At 38.6% G+C, this 12,910-nt stretch overlaps 1 protein-coding gene across 2 annotated transcripts in view; it reads right to left on the bottom strand.

The window, feature by feature from the left end:
* LOC126176926 (uncharacterized) overlaps positions 1–12,910 on the bottom strand; it is a 249,579-nt gene that overhangs the window by 185,093 nt on the left and 51,576 nt on the right. For both annotated transcript variants that reach the window (XM_049924113.1, XM_049924114.1), the window contains exon 5: positions 2,658–2,801. In XM_049924113.1, the coding sequence (XP_049780070.1) occupies positions 2,658–2,801 (144 nt within the window). The remainder of the gene's footprint in view (positions 1–2,657; positions 2,802–12,910) is intronic.

Below are 12,910 nucleotides of genomic sequence, written 5' to 3'. Positions count from 1 at the left end.
AATGGACATGTCTTCAAAACAAAACAAATGGGCAACTACTGTGCTACAGACTGAATCAGCTTACAAGTAAGATTAAACCTCTTAAATAGAGAAACATGCTCAAAGTTTATGAAATATATGTTAGATGGTTGGTGGAGTCACTACTACCCTATTTTTGTCAGCGACAACACCCATGCAACTTGCATACAGTGACAAACAATATCTAATTGTACTGATTACCTGCGTCAATTCTCAAAACAAGTTTTTCATCCTTTCACAAAAATGTGAATCACTATTTATGGATATCACCTTCAGCATTCAGGAATTCTATCATATAATATTTCCTAATACGCACATCAATGCTGACAATTTCCCCAAAACATTACAATATTTCCATGTGACGATGGAATATTTTGCTCTGGAAAAGTGTAGAAGAAGACTGGAATACCGGTTTGAAAGTCAAATTTTTATTTTATTATTATGTTTTTTTGACTGTACCTCATAGTTTTAATAGTCCAAAAATGGTTTTTACTGTGTAGTTCTTAATACCTACATTGGATGAGTCTGGAGAGCTGCACTATGTATTTTACAACAATCTAGTAACAATCTTCTCTTTGTGTGCAAACCATATGAATATTCTTTATGGGAGTGTCATGTCATCATGGTATTTACATGAATATAATTTATAGTAACTATTGTACAGCCTGTTAATGCAGTGCAGGCTAAGCACAAAGATTATATATGAGTTGGTACTATAAGTAGAAACAATGCTTTGGTGACAACCACGAGAGCTTCATTAGTATTATTTGCTGCAATCAAGTGCACCACTCTCTCTCTCTCAGGCTAGCCACCTCACAAGTGAGTCACATGTCAATCATTTAGAGCCTCCTGATTCTTAATTTATTAAGGTGTACAAATTGTTCAACTCTGTCATGTTAACTGAATCTTCCACTGGTTCTTTGTAGAACAACATTATAATAAATGTAAAGTACCAGTTTGCTTTTGTTCTACAGTCAACTATGATGTGTGATTTGCATAAATCAACTACTGTTACATGAAACTCATCTACTGTATCTCAGAGAGCCTTCATTATTCAAGCCAGTCTCCATCCACAATATTGTACATTTCACATATGAATTTTGTACATTTCACATATGAATTTAGATAATGACAGTCAATGTTTTTGTAACTCTTGATAAGGCTAGGGCCAGGAGTTGTTATTTGAAACCTTGTCATCATGTTAGGTGTGAATTTTGACACAATGTTTGCAAAGTTTGATATCATTTTGATCAAGGGGAATCACTCACGCCTTTTCTTGGCATCTTGATACGACAGATGGTCAAGTGTTTTATATTCTTAGATTATCCCTCTTGAAAATGCAAAATATCGGTGAATGAGGGGAGGATGGTGTTCTGGACAGTTTAGACATGTAGGGAGTTGTTCATATGGGCTGCCCTCGTGTGTTGTCCCACCACATGCCCCACCAGTAACCTCATTAGTACAGCAAAAGGACACGTATCCACACCTCTGGTACTGAAAACATCTCATAGAAAGAGGAAAATAGGGCTTGATATTGTACTTATAAAATATAACCTTAACTTTCTCAGGTAAAACATGTCTATCAAAGGCTAAGATGAAAGCTCCAGTGCCCACCCAATTATTCTCAGGTCCTCGCTGGATGTGACAAACAAAACGGGCTTCCCACTATTCTAGGTTAGCAAGCACTTCTTCATCTGTTGGTAGCATTAGATCCCAATGGAAGCTGATGCTTTGAATCTACTGAGTTTATAATAAAGAGGGATGGCAACTGGTGTATCCTCAAGTTTGTCACAGGTATGAAGTGCCCATGATAGGTTAGCAATCAATGTTTTGCTTCTGATCTCCTCTATTGCAGCAACTTTTCCAAATTAGTCTGCAATATTTTCAATGAAAAATAGGCAAGGAATAAACCACAGGTCTTACCTAACCCCCAGCCTCACAGGGGGAAATGTGATAAAAGTGTCAAGGAATGTGATGATGGTGGATAAATGTGCTACCTATAGAGAGAGACATTGCCCAAAAATCTTGCTTGTGATGAAGAACTTATCTGCAGTGTAGCTCGAGGTCTACATTAGTTCCAGGCAATAAATGTCACAGTCATACCCAGTACGGAAACCATTAGTTGTGCCTGCTATATTCGCAAAACATACTCTTTTTAAATGGTTGTAAACTGACATAACACATAGTTTAAAAAGCTTTTGCTTTTATGCATATCTGAACACACTATTGCCACTTTACAATGGTTTCTATTATTTGAAAAGTGTAGTACTGTAACAAAAATCCACCACAGTTGACTTTCATCACAGGTATAAATTTAATAACAAACCATATCTCTGACACATAAACTGATAGAATAACTTGGTGCATCAATACGATTGCACTGAAGTATGTCATAATTGCAAAATGTCATTTAAGAATGCATGTAAAAATTGCAGATACAAACAAAAATTGTATATTCCAATAATATCTTGACTGTATCTAGGTACCACTTGAGAATGAACCATAGCTCAAAATTTGTAGTGGTAAGTAAAACATAAAAAAGCAACTCTGGTTGGCTATTATTACAATAGCATGCATTTCAAGCAATTCATTGTGGCAGCAGAATGGCAGGCACAAGTAATATAACTTAAATTACTTACACTGAATTCCTTGCGCAGTGCATATATATAACAACTAGTGTCTATAATTTCTGGAACTCCCAAGCCAATCAAATCCCCAGCTTCTAAAGGAATTTCTCGATTAGGAAGAATTCTGGACCCATTTATGTAGGTTCCATTTGAGCTCTGGAATAAATAAGGAACAATTTACAAGCTATGAGAAATATGACAGAATAGCTTTTTCATATTTAAAATAAACATTTGTTATCAGTATAACGGACAGGCCACAAATAACACTAGGAATAAATGTTTTATTTCACATAAATGCACTCTGAAGATTAAGTCATTATGCAATAAGGGCACAAAACACTCTTGTAAGTCAAAAATTTCATTTTAATTGTTTTATAACAAAGCTCAAAGAAAGTTTGAAACCTTATTTTTCAATATAGTTACCCTTCTTTGCAACAAACTTGCAAAATATGTCCAATGGTCCACTTCCACAGTTGAAATAGGTGGGCACTTACATGGTCTTGTTATTATCTACAAATCTTTGAACACTTTCAAAGGAAGGCCTCATCAGGTGCAAACTGATGGCATTTACGGCACACTATAAGGTGGAAGTTCCAGAACTCAAGTTTCAGGTCATGTAAGGTATCTTTTAATACACATGGCCATGTGAGAAATTGCACTGTTCTTGGGCAGCAACCAGCAGTACTCCTTAGCAGTCTCCAACATTTTGATCATATGACAGGTTTCAAGTGTCTTACCAACATGTCACTGTAATGAGCACTAATCACATATTGACCCTCATCCTCAAAGTCTTCCAATGTAGAGCCCATTAGAAAACGGCTAACATGACAATTAAAGAGTGAAGGTCATCACTGATGATATTGTGTTCCCATCCATGACACTTTTTCAATTCCATGACTTTTCTTCGATAATTACAGATCTGTCAGCTCAGATCTGCTAGTGAATCTCCTGTTTCACTGTCAGTTCACACATTTCCCAGTCTTCCACTCCACTGTTCATCTAGGACACTGTGGCTCTTTCTTTTTAATCTTTCCACCAATTCAGATGTTCCCCTTTTACTCCAGCAAATGATTCCGTAGCTGATTCTCCATTCTGCTGCAAGTTTTAGCAGATTCAATTTCTCTGATCATTTAAAATGAATAACACTTCATTGCTCTCACACAATCATGACCACTGTTGTGCAGACAAAATGCATGTGCTGCTGCACAGGTGTAGTCTTACTTTTTCCATCATCCCTGCTCTGTTGTGGCACATTTCTAAAATATCACTGTTGGTTTATTTCATTATGCAAGCATACCAACAACCTGCAGTCAAAATTCCTGATATTTAATGATTTATACCAATAATTCGTGAACCATTGGAATACCAATAGGTAGTGTGATAGAATTAGTGAAGCAAACTTTTAAAATTTATGAAGATGTTCTAGGGGAAGTAATAACCATAAACTGTCAAAGATACATACTCAAGCACTACACAGAATTTAAGTCAAAGCATTTCTGTGGCATGAGCCATCCTCGAGAAAAGGATGTAACTCTTATAGCTGCAAGAGATTTCGTCACATCTTCAACTGTATATGTGCATGGGAAAAAAAGCTTTGCTTTAAATAAGGGCTCAATTCTTCTGTAAAATAGATATACAGGATACAGTTCAAGAGCAAATCACAAAGCCCAGAGAGCTGAATTAATGTAAGAAATTGCCTGAGATATGTAACATCTATAAATCCTGCATTACAATTTGATACTCACTGTAGTGAGGGTATAATATGTAGAAGCCAGTTCTCAGCCGCATGTACAATATCCCCGTACCCCATCTAGCAGCTTTTAACACAGCAGGCTAATTGTGCACGATTTACTTCAACCACGTAAGTGTTGTTTCATTCTCTTGCACTTCTGCAACACACCATTCACTCCTCCCTTGAGAGACTCTCTCTCGTTCACAGGACAGAAAATGCGACCCCCCCCCCCCCTCTGATAGTTTTAGTTTTTAGGGCAATATTATAATCTGAGCCAGCAAACAGAGTGTGCTCAGAGCAGGAACAACAGTGTATTTTTAATAAAGCACTGTCTTGCAGTGAGTACAGTCAACTGCACTAAACAAGCAATACTGCACACACACAAAAGAGGAAGGTACAAAGCAAGCAATTTTAGTATTACTGCTTCCATACAACTGAAAAATCCTAGATGGAAAACAAGTAATGACATTGTGATATCGGCTCCCATCTGGTCAGCCGCAATTTAAATATGCACATTGCTAGCCATCCCACCGTGTTTCGTACAGCCACCACCGTAGAATGAGGGTGCTGCCATGAATGCTTACACCAGTGCCAAGGATACGCTTGCATTTCCTCTCTGGAGCTCCAGCGGTGGGTCTACGTAAATTCAAACATAGATCCACAGATCCCATTTTGTGTGTTTCGTAACATTTATAGACTTACAGAATTGTAAAGCTTTCTATCTGTATACATCTCAACATTCAAATCTACTGTTAGCACCTTCCACTGCAACTATAGCAAACTTTTAATATTTGACATTAGATGTAGAATAGCTTAATATCCGAGTTTTCTGTCCATGAACTGCATATACTACTTGCTCTTGTATCCACTAAGGAATCACAAAGTATGCAAAGGAAGTTACAACAGAAGTAAATAATATGGAGTTATTAAGTACTACATGGGCACAAAAACAAAAAGTGGGAGATAATAGCTTAGCTTATTACAAATCTTTTCTTAGTCCCTGACTCTCTCTTCCCTTTAACCTTCCCTTCCCTTCCCCTTGTTGATGTTCACATCGTCCAATTTATCTTGCATATCATTCACTCTATTCAAGTCACTCTACTCACATTTTTCTTTGCATATCTGTATACAGTTCTCTCTCTCTCTCTCTCTCTCTCTCTCTCTCTCTCTCTCTCTCTCTCTCTCACACACACACACACACACACACACACACACACACACACACACACGTTGCCCTCATCATTGTTGCACCATTACAATCAACGTCATGTAGGAAGGCAGCCCAATTTACAGTTGTTATGCGCATACCCCTCCATTGGCAATAAGCCTATAAGATTCATTCTCTTTCTGGGTGGCTAGCTACAAGTTACAGCTAAACTGCAAGAATCTCTCCTGCATGGTGCACTGTTGCAATACTTCATGACAATGCAGCTTCATTCACAGAGCAACCGAATTATTCATTCAGATGTCCATGTTACTTTCTTGTAGCAACAGAGCTGTGAAAGTATATCTGTAAATGTGTTAGTGCAATTTCCAAATAAATATGTCACATGACAGAAATAAATGTAGAGTGCTTCACAATCACGCGAGGAGGTTTATTTACTGTGTTTATAACTTTTTCAAATTCTACATTACTGGAGAGATGCAGGAAATAAGAGAAGAAAGTAGTTCCAACAGTGTATTACCTTTATGAAACACGGGTGAATCAGAAACATTCCAGGAAAACCTGCTGGAAAATGAGCTACAGTACTGGTGATTTTAAAGTTCCTATAGGAAAAAAATCCTTGGGTAGTTATTATGCATGCTGGCTCTTCTTCTGGTTTTTTCTCTGAGAGAAAACTGATACTTAGGTGCAACAAAACCAGCAACAACTACCATTCGAGAATGAACGCTGTCAATTTCACAAAGTAGTTCACTGAACATTTCAGGTCATACCTTGCTCTGAAGTAGGTGATTGTAAATGACTATGCAGTTATCACTCAGCTGTTACAGATACAACACTAAGCACAGACAACAGAAACACACCTATTGTTCTCTGGCTTGAAAATAAAAATATTCCACATAGTATAAAACAGACTTATGTCAAACCCTTTGAACTTGTTAATTTATAGAAGTATGCAACAAAACGTATGAACTTGACTGTCTTGCAGGTGAATGTGGATATACAATTTTGCATTTACATTTACTCCCATACCACTGTCAGTATAATCTGAGTGAATTAAATTTGGCACTTGTTAAAGGTTATGTGGCAGAAGAGAATAAAACATTCAAAATAACACATGCTGATGCATGAAGCAATAGACAACACTCCCCTTCAGAGTGAGCAGACTATGTGCAGCATGCTGAAATGCTTCAGAAAGAGGATTTTGATAGGGGCATGAAGATGGATATAAGCCTGGAACCTATCATAGTAAATTTGCAATCATACAGTTCGGGCAGAGTGATGACAATATTATGGTGTAGACTCTGGAACAAAGTAAGACGATAATATTTCTTGGTTTTAAAGACTAATGGTGTAAAAATGTTTTTGTTTGTCAACATACTGTACTTAAGTATTATATGAAAACTTCCTAGCCTCTATTGACTGACAATTTGTGCCCTAAGAAGTCTGCAGACATTCACTTGTTATAAGAGACATAATTTTCAACATATTGCCCAAGGAGATTTTGTTAGCTAGGTAGTTGTGAAATTTAAGCCTCTCCCAGCATGTACTAAGCTCTAATAACCTGCGAAAATGTGGATGGTAACTCTGTCAAAAACTCTGACATTTCGGCAGGTAAATCCGTCATTTAGAAGATACAGATTGGAAATGTATTAAAATGACAGGAAGGTTTATGTTATCAGGCAGCATTCCCTCAAGTTATTCTAAGATGGTTAGTTGTTTGCTTGTTACATGGATCACAGATACAGTCTGTCACAACTGTGTCAAATTAGTTAGTTTACACTATAATGATTGCTGACAGTGAAAAATTTGACAACTTACTGACCGTTTACACAATAGCCTTTTTTCATAATGTGTAGGTTCTGACCTACACATATAAAAAAATATTCGCACCATCCCCGTGCGGCAAAGATATCCTAGGTATGATTATAACTACGCTGACAGAAAATTGAAGAACAAAACTATCAGTTTTTATGTACCTTACTTATTATTATCATTATTATTATTATTATTATTATTATTATTATTAACTTGGTGTCTGTCGGTCTTCTGAGCTGGTATGATAAAGACCTATGTAATTGCACTCTCCCAGTATTGTTTTTATTTAAAAGTTATAATATGCGGAAGTCGGAAGTTTTCATTCTCATAACCTAGCAATGCTCCATTCTCCACCTCCGTATTTTTAAATGGACCTTTTTGGAGACAAAGTCAACCTGAAGAGAGAATAGCCACCGCAGCCGTGCCAGCATTTTTGTACATCATTGGGAAAAAAAGGTAAATAGCACACTGCAAACCAAAACTAAAAGGAATTAACATTTACTTAATGTTACAGAAATGGCACAATATTCTTAACACGCATGCATCTATACCTACGCATGTTTAGGGTAAAAAATTTTTGGTGTGGCTAAATAATTACTTCAGGTCTGGACAATTCACATTATCTCTCTCCCTAACCACTATATCTGGTTACCGTGATAGGACATCGCCATGGGGAGAGAGTTAGCACGTTTGTAATACTTTAAAATAATTATATAATTTTGTAAATTTTCTTTTATACTAATTGTTGCCTTTCTGTTTCATGAATGGGATACTACGTTATTTCAACGAGGATAGAAATCACACGATGTGCAAAAGATTAAACATAATCAATTGGAGAATTAATTCCGGAAGAAGTGAGAAAGCCAACGAGAAGGTTGGAAAATTCGCGTTCCATTGCGTCATGACTGAGCTTAGCTGCATCTGCAATGGTGATCGTAGTACCTTTCCTAACCCAATTCCCAAATAGCAGCATTCTCATAAAATATGTAGAAATTTGGACAGAAAACTACTTTTAGGGAGAGAAATGTGCGCATACAATTGAGTTATGCTGACAATGTATTGTGGTACATGTTGGCGAAAAAAAAACTCCTCCCGAACAGGCCATGAAAATGTCAGTCACACTGACGATGACCAATTACATTTTTCAATCAACATAGACACAGATCATAGTAACATTAGCATTCAAAATGATACAATGATGACAGCAAATGAGACGGGTTCACAATTTTCTCCAGGAAGTATTTCTACCCTGGTGAAAATGTAACGTGTGACAGTGCATACTAATTAGTTCATTCTTTGTTTGCCTAATGCAAACCCCGATCATGATGCAAATGTTACAACAGTTATTTAAGCAAAGCTTCAATGATTCTAAGAACAAGCTTAAGAAAGAGCAAAAACAAACATGCAAACAAAGTACTGACGAAAAATTTAATTAGTTTTTTCAAAACAACAAAATGAATAAGTTAAATGAGTTTTTAAAACAACAAAATGATAAAATTTAAATAGTTTTCAAGACAACAGATAGATACACAGAGGGAATTACTTGAACAGCAAAAGAAAACTCTTGATGCCTTCAAAACTGACATAACACAACAATTCAATGATTTGGCAAAAGAGTTGTATGCTGATCTTCCAAATGAATTATCAGATAAACTTGTAAGTATGGGGAAAGACCTAAAAACACAATGGCTCAGTGATCTGTCATAAGATATAAATACTTTAAGCCAAAAAGTGTCATCAGTAGGCGAGACACAAAAACAGTTCGCTGAAAAAGTGAAGGAGGTATCTGGGGCTCAGACAAAAATGCACCGGGAGCAGTCACAATTGGGCCAGAACATAAAATACACTCACAGGTACCACTGACAGGTTGCAAACAGCATACAAAGGTCTACCTAAACAGGTACAAGACCTGTCACTGCAACTAAGTCGCATATGTTTAAATACTCAGTTCATGAGAAAGGAGCAAGAAAAGTTAAATAAAGACATTAAGGCAATACTGGATAGGGCCAAGGCTGGTATCCTAGACCAAGGTAGTACCCTGGTGCAGAAGGTAACCCAGGAACACAAGGGTTATGCAGATATGATTAAGAAAGCAATTAATGTACAGAAGGCAGAACTAAGAGCTGAAATACACTCATGCTCATAAATTAAGGATAATGCTGATACATGGGGAAACAATGCTCTGGTGGGTGGTTTGCAGGTTTAAATCACCTCTGGGTATGACCATGCGGTGCGCATTTGACCTGCGGTCGTCGCACGATGGTGCTGGAAGCAGTTCACATACGCAGAGGTGTGTTGTTGCATGTCAGAGCACGGTGCAGTGAATAAGTGTGCAGATGTTTTCAGATGTGCGAATGGTGACTGTGTGTTGAAAATGGCTCAAAGAATACATATTGATGACGTTATGAGGGATAGAATACTAGGGCAACTGGAGGCTGATCAAACACAGCAGGTTGTAGCACGGACCCTTCGTGTGCCACAAAGTGTGGCAGACTATGGCAATGATTCAAGCAAACAGGAAATGTGTCCAGGCGCTACAGTATGTGACGTCCACAGTGTACACCACAGGAAGACCGATATCTCACGATTAGTGCCCACAGATGGCCATGGAGTACTGCAGGTAGCCTTGCTCGGGACCTTACCGCAGCCACTGGAACAGTTGTCTCCAGACACACAGTCTACAGACAACTGAACAGACATGGTTTATCAATAAACACTTCCGGGCTAAGTTGCCGTGGTCGATCTGTAGAACTTCTTCTCCTTGACGTTTCGTTCTCAACTACGGAGAACATCTTCCGAGGGAGTCAACGACTGGCTGCTAGGAGCTGGGGCCGCCGCTTATATGGATATCATAAAGGGCGCCACCACACGTCATGTGGCGTCGATGTGCAGCTATCTCTGGCTATCGTCTGTTCTCTCGATTGCAGGCAATCGATTGTCACGTGACTGATGCAACATCGACTGCCATATCTTATCCAATTTTAATCCTTCTTCTTTACGATTAAAATTGTATTGATGTTTGTGGATTTCAATTGCCTCTCTATACATACGTGTATAATAATGTGACGTCCTCGCTAGCACGCTTGTTTCACCAAATTTTATTTCGTAATCTCCATCCTTAAAAACATGTTCCGCTACTGCCGATTTGTCGATATGTCCCAAGCGACAGTTTCTTTTGTGCTCCGTCAACCGGGTATTGATGCTTCTTTTTGTAGTTTCTATGTAAACCCTGCCACAACTACACGGAATTTTATACACCCCTGGGGTGGCTAGGGGGTGACGAGCATCTTTTGTTGATCTTAGGCATTCACTAATTTTCTTAGGTAGGATTATATGGATTACCAAAGATACATAAGCCTGATGTTCCTTTGAGACCAATAGTCAGCGCAATTGGAGCCCCTACCCAAGAACTAACCAGACACCTTGCCAGAGATAGCTGCACATCGACACCACATGACATGTGGTGGCACCCTCTATGATATCCATATAAGTGGCGGCCCCAGCTCCTAGCAGCCAGTTGTTGACTCACCTCGGAAGATGTTCTCCGTAGTTGAGAACGAAACGTCAGGGAGAAGAAGTTCTACAGATCGACCATGGCAACTTAGCCCAGAAGTGTTTATTGGTGAAGACGCCGGCCGGGAAAGCCTACATGGAATGATTCGACGCCTCTACGGGGAGGAAATGTCAACTAGGGTACGACGACTGGAGAGCCTACGCAAGAAGAAAGGTCAACAACTTTGCTCAATCACTTTTCTGCTACGCTGTCGTGATACCGGTATAGTTCCCAAGTTTTTAAAAGTGAGAAGAATGTTTCATTCGGCACAAGCTAATCGTATTTACTCTCGTATGGAACTGGCATTACTACGTGAGCGGATACATCAGATGGTCAACTGCTAAATCTTCATTTACTTATTAGCAATACTATGCAGTTTTGTCATTGGAACAAAGTGGACAGTTTAACATTTAGATCTATGGAGATTAGTGCAGAAGTGTCTTCCAATAGGCAGAAGGAGAAGTTTGGTCGTCTACAAGAGGGTCGACAGGAAACACCAATTCCAAACAATTCCCAAACGGTTATTAATTTATCGAAAAAGAATTGTCTAAGGAAGAACTTTCTGTTCTGTCTAAAGGAGGGAATTTTGCAATAACTCCATCCAAGATTCCTAAGGAGGACATTATTGCTAAAATAGAGGCAGGAATTCTTCAGTTACCATCATATTCTGATGATGAAATTAGAATGGAAACCTCCAGGATATTACGCAAAGCTAAGCCACCCAGCAGCAATCTGTCTCAAGGGGAAAGGAAGGCACTGCGGGAGATCAATGCAGACAAGAATGTTATTATAGTTGCCACTGACAAGGGAAATGTTACTGTTTTAATGAATACTGAGGATTATCACAAGAAGATCAGTGATCTCCTGGAACCCATCACATGCAAGAAATTGAAAAAGGATCCCACAACGAATGTGCTGAATGCCACCAATCGTCTGATAAAACAGTCTTCCATTCCTACAGAAGTTAAAAAGTATCTTTGTAAAACGGAGGCTTATCCTCCGAGATTATATGGATTATCAAAGATACACAAGCCTGATGTTCCTTTGAGACCAATAGTCAGCGCAATTGGAGCTCCTACCCAAGAACTAGCCAGACACCTTGCCTCTGTTACAACCTTACATAGGCAAAACTGAGAGTCATATTAAAAACTCTCTACACTTCATTGAGAAATTGAGGGAAATTACTGTCGGTCCTAATGACATCCTTGTCAGTAGAGATATAGTGTCTTTGTTCACGATGGTTCCAGTTGATGAAGCTCTCTCCCATATAGCCGATATGTTCCCTACTGATATAGTAGCCTTGTTCCAACACTGTCTATCCTCGACCTATTTTCAGTACAATGGTGAATTTTATGAACAGATCGATGGGGTAGCCATGGGAAGCCCCCGAAGTCCCGCAACTGCGAATTTATTCGTGGAATATTTTGAACATCAAGCACTGCAGTCGGCCAAAAAAAGCCCCTCGAAGTGGTATCGGTATGTGGATGATACCTTTGTAATATGGAATCATGAGGAAGAAGACTTGAATGATTTCCTGGTACACTTAAATAGCATCAACCCAAAGATTAAATTTACTATGGAGAAGGAGAAGAATGGACAACTTAACTTCTTGGATATATCAGTTATCAAACGGGCGGATGGGACCTTAGGTCATAAGGTCTACAGGAAAGATACACATACTGATCGCTACCTCCATAAGAACTCAACCCACCACCCTAGGCAAAAGAGGGGGGTCATAAAAACACTAGTGGATAGGGCCAATAATATTTGTGAACCAGGCTACTTACAAGAAGAACTAAATCATTTACGAATGGCCTTTGCGAAAAATGGTTATACGAAAAACGAGATTAACCAAGCACTTCACCCAAATAGAAAAATGCCTAAAAATAGGAGACAGCAACAACCATCAGCTGGAAAAGTATTTCTTCCGTTCATCCATAATATCACAGATCGCATTGGGAAAGTACTAGCCAAGTTTTAGGTAGAGACCATTTTCAGAC

Source organism: Schistocerca cancellata, chromosome 3 (genome assembly GCF_023864275.1).
Source record: "Schistocerca cancellata isolate TAMUIC-IGC-003103 chromosome 3, iqSchCanc2.1, whole genome shotgun sequence".
Classification (NCBI taxonomy): Eukaryota; Metazoa; Arthropoda; class Insecta; order Orthoptera; family Acrididae; genus Schistocerca; species Schistocerca cancellata.
This window is presented reverse-complemented; position numbering and strand designations above follow the sequence as displayed.